Here is an 8965-nt window from a genome sequence, read left to right as displayed (position 1 = left end):
AAGAATATGTTGCAATATCTGGGGACATTTTTGTCACAACTTAGTGGTGGAGGGGGGGGCGTGCTATATCATCTAGTGGTAGAGGCCAAAAGTGCTGCTAAATGTCCTACTATATGGGACAGTCCTCCATAAAAAAGAACTATTCAGCCTAAAATGCTAATAGTGCCATGACTGAGATACCCTGGTCTAATATAATATGTAAAACTGAAATGATATGATTAATAGAAGAATCTTACAATGAGAGTGGCTCATAAAAATCACTAAAATTATTTAAGGTGCTTATATAGTTTAAATACATTCAAGATGATATAAGAAAGTCATCCTTTATCAAGGAAAGTGGGCAAGGGGGTAATTTTTGTTTATCTATCTCTGTAGGGCATTAGAATGCATAAAACTCATGTGTTGTGGCTTAATAAATGGTGAAATGGTCCTTCCTGTAGATGTGATGAGTATCTCAAACCCTCCCTGGAAAAGTTTTCAAATAGAGTGTTCAAATGATGTCCAGAAAAAGATCATTGGATTTGATTAAGTAAACTTGAGGGAATCATTTTAGAAAAATGAAATATAATTTCTCATGTATGATTGCATTAAGGGATTGAGTGAAAATTATATTTTCTAAAATATTGTCAATTCAGATAAGCAAATTAATGAGGCAGTATCCTGAAAAGATGATAGCATAAGAAATGACTTTTAAATCATTGTAATAGGATGGAGATGTCCTGTTGGTATTCAATCCAGACTTATTTTGAATGGTAAAAAAAACAAACAAACAAAAAAACAAGACCACATTGAAGTACCTTGGAGATGAAAATGACATAAACATTACAGTGACATAATTCAGACAATCATTGAGAATTTAGAGAAATCCCAGTTGCTCATAATGTAGCACAATTGCCTCTTTCTCCATTAAAGAAATTATCTATAATTCAATCCCTATTGCACTTTGTTCCTATGATTTTTATTACATTATGAAACATAGTTTTATTATTGTGTAGATACTGCCTCTCTTCAAATATATATTACACTCCTTGGGGTCAAAAATATATTTAAATGCATATAATGTACTGTAAATTTGTCAGTAAGTGCACTTTTTTAATATATTAAATTTTTAATTTATAGTTAATTGAATAAATTATATTTTAAATATAATATCTGGAAAAAGCACATAATGGTAATTCTCATCCATTATTGCAAATGAAAAATTAAAAATGCATTGATTTATAAGAATAGATCTCATAATTTATGCTTTAAATGTATGCTATTTATTCTGCATTTGTTGTGTTTCCTAAAAATTCATTTTATGAACTTGGTTTTGATCAGATGAAAATTATTAAATTTCTCTGCAATTTCATTTTATTCAGGGTTTGTCATTTTTATAGTGAAAAATTCTCTATAACTCATATCAATTCAAATACATTTATGTCAAATCATATTCAATTCATTTGTAATTTCAGAGTTGTGACTATGGCAAAACACTTGTTCTCAAACCATAAAAATTATATTTTAATATAATATTCACTACTAGAGTATTTTGATTGTTATGAGAATTTAGTCTATTTGAATACAATTCTCTCAAATCCCTTGCAATAAAAAATACTCAAATCAATTGCAATGACCTTTGCACATTCATTAAAACTCATTAGATTCACATGCATATTAATATAAGAAACACAATTTCCATTTCAGTATGCAGTTTCAGGAGCTCTACAATTTGAATATTTTAAAGAAGCTAAAATGCTATGTCATTGCCCTGATTAATCCGAAAGAAAGAAAAGAATGGGAACACAAAAATAACTCATTTTAAGGTAAAATTATTCATTGATATATGTGCATGCACAATAAATTGTTTAAAATACACTACCTTTGGAATTTTTCATGGTTAGGACTCATAAGAAGGATGCTAGGGTACCAATGCCTACCTGGCTCATTTATATTTCAATTCCATAAATGTCATTTTCTCAAGCAGGCTATTTTTGACTCCTCAATCTAAATATTAATTTCTATATGCAATCATTTTTGTTTGAATAATATTTCTTCAAAAGAACTGTCAAAATCTGTAATAAGGTATTCATTTTTCACATATAAATATTTATTTATATGATACTTGTTTCTCACACAGCTACCTCCTATTTGAACTGTAAACTCTATGATAATGGAAATACAGTAACATTTTTTTCACAAAACAACTTTGTGAATCCTTGCATTCAAAATATTATTGTAGCATGAACAAAAGAACAATAAAATGAAGAGAATTGAAGAAAAATTACCCAGAAGCAAAGGGAAACTACAAAGAATTTTAAATAATCATACAAAATTATGATAGAATTGCATGTTATATAATAATTTGAACATATGCATATTTAAGCATGATGAGTGCAAATGAGAAAATAATAAAACAGAAAAATGTTTCTGATGTATAAAAGAATTTTTGAATCTATAGATCTAAGAGACTACATAGTAAGCTCTAAGAGACTCATTGCCTAGAAGGAAAAATTGATGAAAATGTAAAACCAGAAAGCCTGGTCAAAATCTGATATATTTACTTAAGATCAAGATTAAGGAAATTCTCTAACTAAAAAAGAAAGACCAAGCTCTACACATGTCTATGGTGGTGAGCATTAATAACAGTAATAATAAGGAGAATAGGAAGGTACTTTTATCTACATTAGAAAATTCAAGGAGGAAATAGAGTTTGATGAAATGAAACAGGAAATAAGCTTTGTTCTTACAGTAAAAAATAAACAAATCATTATCCTATTATAGTAAAACTAGAGGCCCAGTGCATGATTGAATCATGCACGTGTAGGGTCCCCTACACGCTTTCGCTTTTCAAGGTGGAGCTGGGTGACTGTCCACTCGTGCACCAGGCCTTTCAGAAGCCTCCGGCTCGGCGGAGGCTTCTGAAAGGCCTGGTGCCGGAGCAGACAGGCACCTAGGTCCCCCACTTTTGTTTTTTTTTTGTTTTTGTTTTTGTTTTTGCTGTGAAAGAGCTCATTTATTGGGGTGGTGGACTCAGTGGATCCAAAGTGGAGAGCTGGTGAAGGGATCGGTGGCTTCCAGTTTCAAGCGCTGGTTCTCAGTCCTGCGGCACCTGTTTATGGATCGCTTCGGCGAGGCTGGGCCAGGTCAGGGCCGCACGCACTTTGGCATCCGGGCCAGGGATGCTCTCCAGGCCCCACAGGGTGAAGCGGCTGAAACTGGCGGAGGCACGAATAAAGCGGTCGAAGTCCCACTCCAGCGCCTCCGGGGGTTCCACCAGCTCCTGCTCCTCCTTGTCGGATCCTGCTGAAAAGTCCTGCTTCCCCACCGACTTCTCTTCCATCACCATCACGTATCCCAGCAGGCCAGGCGGCACCTCCACCTCCTCGCCCCTCAGACTGCGGCCCCGAAACGACACTTCGAGTCCATCGGGACCCTGACGGACGGCCGGGGTGAAAAAGCGCCCCACAGGGGCGGGCCGGTTAACCCGGACTTCACAGGGCAGGAGGTGCAGCGTGTGCGCAGAGTGACGGGGCGTAGGTGGATGCGGTGCTTCTCCATGTCTTCCTCGTCGCTGCTCTCCATCCTCTGCCGGGTTTCCGTGGTTTCCGTGGCTCGCTGACTGAGGCCAGAGCTCGCTCCCCCACTTTTGATGGTCCGTGGCCGCTGAGGGGGTCTCCCCTGCTGTTGAGAGGCGCAGAGGGTGGGACCCCCTCAGCGGCCCGGATCTGGCCGTTGAGAGGCACAGGGGGCGGGAGTCCCGCCCCCTGCACCTCTCAACAGCAGGATAGCCCTGCTCAGTGGCAGTGGATCCGTGCCTCTCAATGGCCGGATAGGCCACCCTGAGTCCCGCCCCCCAGCCTCCGCCGCCCAATCGTGGGCATAGCGGAGTGATGGTAATTTACATGGTACGCTATTATTAGATAGGATATAATAAAAGTTAAATGATAGAAATAAAAAATAACAATAATTGTAAAAACTCAGTTTTTTTACACTTGGATCAAGTAGATATACCAGCTTTATGAAAATATGCTGTAAAATAGCAAATTAATAGTCAGCACTAATGGGTATTGTATAAAACTGCTCCAATGGGAAAATAGCCAAAGAGGAAATTGGTATGGTCATTTCAATATATGAGTTTTATGTATGCGTGTGTATGTGTAGTTGTATTACAAAATATTGGATAACGTACGTTAGATTTTTACAATACTTATAACTAGGAATTGGGATATTAGGTAATTAATACTTTCCTATCACATTTCAATCACCATCTGCACCTTTTTAAGTGAACATGTTTCTCTTTTACAATTTTAAAAGGAAAATACTATTTTCATATTTTAAATGAATAGCAAAACTGTGAGATTCATACATATATTTTATGCTTATTTTTTAAATGTATTTTATTGATTTCAGAGAGGAAGGGAGAGGGTGAGATAGAAACATCAATGATGAGAGAGAATCAGTGATTGGCTGCCTCCTGCATGCCCCTTCCTGGGGATTTAGCCTGCAACCCGGGCATGTGCCCATGACCGGGATCAAACCTGGGACCCTTTAGTCTACAGGCCAACACTATCCAGTGAGCCAAACCAGCTAGGGTCATACATATATTTTAAAAACATTTCCAAATAAAGTCAGTTTTGCTTTATATAGACAAGATTAAATTAGCTAACAACAAAAGCAAGGATAGAACTTTAAATTTTCATTTTTTTTCACATTAAGACTAATAATGAATATTATATCTGTATATATATCTTATCTAATAATAGAGAAACATGTAAATTGACAGTACCTCTGCTATGCCCACAGCCAATCAGACTGAGTATGCAAATTAAGCCAACAAAGATGGCAGTTAATTTGCATACATACCTGGGTCCCGGGAACCTTCTCGGCACCCAGGTCACTTCCAGCCGACCATCGGAGGGGTGGGGGAGCCCTTCCCAAGCCTAAAGCCTGGGGCTGAGCCTGTGACCAAATGCAGACCATCCAGAAGTCAGCGCTGGGTTGCCCAGCTGCAGCCTGTCAACCCAGCACTGACTGCCCAGGTGGCTGAGACTCAGAAAGTGAGTTAGGGTCTGATCTGCAGCCTCAGTGGAAGCTGTTGACCAGTGTACTTACCTCTCTTTTTCTCTCCCTCTTTCTTTCTGATCTTCGCCAGCAGGCAGGCTTTTCTTTCTCTCCTGGCCACAGAGCGGGGGCTGCTGCTAAGCCCTGCCTCTTTGATCAGGCCCAGAGATAGGCCTGGAGATGCTGACTGGCATAGGAACCAACCAATCAGAACCGTAAGGGGAACCAATGACTGCCTAGGAGGCGGAGCTTCTGACGCTGACTGGCACAGGAACTGGCCAATGAGAACCAAATCTGGGTGCTATGGGGAGCCAATGGCTGTCTAGGAGGTGGAGCTTTTGATGCTGACTGGCATAGGAACTGACCAATCAGAACCAAAGGTGGGTGCTGTGGGGAACCAATGATTGCCTAGAAGGCGGCGCTTTTGACACTGACTGGCATAGGAACCGACCAATCAGAACCAAAGGTGGGTGCTATGAAGAACCAATGGCTGCCTAGGAGGCGAAGCTTCTGACGCTAACTGGCATAGGAACTAACCAATGAGAACCAAATCTGGGTGCTGTGGGTACCCAATGGCTGCCTAGGCAGCGAAGCTTTTGACGCTGGCATAGAAACCGACCAATCAGAACCAAATTGGCCAGCAGAGGAGGGCAGTTGGGGGTGACATCAGGCTTGCAGGAGAGGGCAGTTAGGGGTGATCAGGCTGGCAGGCAGAGGCAGTTAGAGGAAATCAGGCAGGTAGGCAGGTGAGCAGTTAGGAGCCAGTGGTCCCAGATTGTGAGTGGGATGTCTGACTGCCGTTTAGGCCCGATCCCTGGGATCAGGCCTAAAATGGCAGTCGGACATCTCGCAAGGCGTCCCCAATTGGAGAGGGTGCAGGCTGAGTTGAGGGAACCCCCCCCTCCCTGTGCACAAATTTTGTGCACCGGGCCTCTAGTTTATTTAATAAAAGAACATTTATTTGGGAAGTCACAGAGGTAGAAGAGGTAATTCGTAGAAGAAATGGGCTTAGGAAACAAGTTATAGAGGTAATGGAAGGGCCATTGGAGCTTAGAAGTGAGGAAGGTAAAGATGAGGGGCTTGAGGAGAAGGAAGGGAAAGCTTGCTGGCTAGGTCCTCTGTGCTAAGGGTTTGAAGGGTGCAGATTTTAGGGGAGGTCCAAGGGGAAATTCTCAATAGAATATTCAGCAGCTTTCCAGGTGTATCCTTTCAGGGTATATCCTTTCACTGATTGATAGGTTGGCACCAGGAGAGGGGATCATTATTCAATGCTGCTGGTCCTGAGGTCAGCTTGGGCTTTGCTTGTCTGGTTTTGCTGTTCTTCTGGGCCTAGAGCTGAAATACAACTGATGCCTAAATGTTATTTCTAGGGAGAAAAAGGTCAAGGGGTCCAAACTTTATGACCATTGAAATGCTAGGTCATATCATATATGAAGAAACATAATACCAAAATAAATGTTAAAATCTCAAAAATATTGAGAGAATATATTTTTTATGTAGGCAAAATATCCACATGGAGTAGAATTTTTGTTTTAGATTCATTAACTTTTAAGTAAAAATGATAGAAAACCCTACAACCACTGTGAAAACACATTTATTATTTTTAAATTATTTATAGCTTTATAAAGATCATTTGCTTTTAGAGTATTTTAGAAAAACTTAAAAATGCAATATTGAAGAACTCTGTTTTAAACATTTGCTTCATAATAGCTTTAAGATAAAAACACAATTTAATACAACAAAGAAACTTACAATTTGTTATGCAAGGCTTTTCAGACATTTTTTTCTTTTATATATTTCTGTGTTTGAGTGTGTGTGAATGTTTATGTGTAATAGGATGCATTTTTAAATACATTATAATGTTCTCTGGTTATTTGAGCAAAGAAATCTGGAAACCTCTCATTGTAATGAAGAATGGATGTTTTTCATTTCTAAAACTAAGATTAACATTAAGGATTAAAAGATCACTACTATTCAGTAGTATTTAAAATAGTGACATGTTCCCCAATTTTAATTCTAGAATATCATACCATTAATGATTCATTAGACTTCTGTGAATATTTCCCTATAAAATGTTTTTGAGTTCTGTAACAGGTGATCTCTGTGATTCAGTAGTAATCTGACCAAGGCTGAATAAGGCCTTTGATTAGGTCATCAAAAGTCTTAACTGAGTCATTTTATGTAAAATACTAGAGGCCTGGTGTACGAAATTCATGCATGGAGGGGGAGGGTTCCCTCAGCCCATCCTGCACCCTCTCCAATTGGGGACCCCACAGGGATTGGGCCTAAACCGGCAGTCGGACATCCCTCTGGCAATCTTGGACCTCTGGCTCCTAACTGCTCACCTGCCTGCCTGCCTGGTTGCTGTTCTTCTGTTATTTCTAGGGAGAAAAAGGTCAAGGGTTGCCCCCAACTGCCCTCCTCTGCAGGCCTGATCTCACCCCCAACTGCCTGCCTCTGCTGGCCAATTTGGTTCTGATTGATCGGTTTCTATGCCAGTCAGTGTCAAAAGCTCCCCCTTCTAGGTAGCCATTGGCTCCCCACAGCAACCACATTTGGTTCTGATTGGTCAGTGTCTATACCAGTCAGTGTCAGAAGCTTCACCTCCTAGGCAGCCATTGGTTCTTCATAGCACCCACATTTGGTTCTGATTGGTCAGTTCCTATGCCAATCAACATCAAAAGCTCCACCTCCTAGGCAGCCATTGGTTCTTCACAGCACCCACATTTGGTTCTGATTGGTTGGCTCCTATGCTAGTCAGCATCTCTGGGCCTATAATGGGGCCTAATCAGAAAGGTGGGACTGATCAGCAGCCCTGGTGGAGGCCTAGAGAGAAATGGAGGGGAGATTGCTGGCCAGACTGGGAGAGAAAGAGAGAGACAAGTGCTGATCAAAAGCTGCCTCAGAGGCAACAGATCAGTCCCTGCTTCTCCCTTCAGGCCTCTCTCTGGCTCTGATTCGCAGCCCCCTCAGCAGTCAGTGCTGGGGCACTGGGCCTGCAGCAGAAGCAGTCAGCACTGACTGCAGGACTGACTTCCAAGCTCGGTCCTTACTGGTCGTTTGACCTAGGGTTTTTATATATTAGGATTGGCATATCTCCAAATCATTAAAAATACATATATAGGCCATACATTGTATCTCTCTCTCTCTCTCTCTCTCTCTCTCTATATATATATATATATATATATATATATATATATATATATATCATCTATATCTATCTATTTTTAGAATTAACAACGTTTATCATTTCTGCAATATTGTCCTCTTTCAAAGGTCTAGATTTTTAAGCAGCTAAAAATAGCCAGGGAATAAAATATTTTTGAACATTTCTTTCTCTATGTACTTACTCTCTATCATTCATTTAGCCAGTCTCCTTGGATCTAGTTCTATTTACTCCAAAGTCAATTGGTAAGATTTATTCCTTATAATTGCCTCAAAGCTCTAAGCACTCTATAACAAATATGGGTTGGCAGCTACATCTTGTCTAAAAGACAGTCATGCTCATGGTGTAAATTGGACCTACCACCACCAATCAAATTGTCAAATCAACTCACTAAATGCAAGATCTTTCCAGTGTTAAGTTTTACTAATAATATCAAGGATACAAGCAATGAAGTAACATAGTTGAAGCAGAGATTGAAGTCTGGGACAGCCAAACTGGCTCTTTAGGTACTTCTGACATCAGACACATGTTCTCTGACCCATAGAAATATATAGTTATAGATTCTAAGCAAGGTTTTTTTAAAATATATTTTATTGATTTTTTACAGAAAGGAAGGGAGAGGGATTGAGAGTTAGAAGCATTGATGAGAGAGAAACATCGATCAGCTGCCTCCTACACACCTCCTACTGGGGATATGCCTGCAACCAAGGTACATGCCCTTGACCAGAATCGAACCTGGGATCTCTCAGTACAAGC

At 40.1% G+C, this 8965-nt stretch overlaps 1 protein-coding gene across 1 annotated transcript; it reads right to left on the bottom strand.

Annotated features, from left to right (window-relative positions):
• Positions 1–2953: 2953 nt before the first annotated feature.
• Positions 2954–3618, bottom strand: LOC307099748 (ribonuclease H2 subunit C-like). The gene is given in 2 exon segments (XM_079771659.1): positions 2954–3498; positions 3501–3618. Coding segments are annotated over 2 exon segments (486 nt in total). The 5' UTR covers positions 3565–3618; the 3' UTR covers positions 2954–3076.
• Between the last annotated feature and the right edge of the window lie 5347 nt (positions 3619–8965).

This window comes from Cnephaeus nilssonii (assembly GCF_951640355.1).
Source record: "Cnephaeus nilssonii genome assembly, chromosome: 5".
NCBI classification, from domain to species: domain Eukaryota; kingdom Metazoa; phylum Chordata; class Mammalia; order Chiroptera; family Vespertilionidae; genus Cnephaeus; species Cnephaeus nilssonii.
Note: the sequence above shows the minus strand (reverse complement) of the source record. Positions and strands in the feature narration are given on the sequence as shown.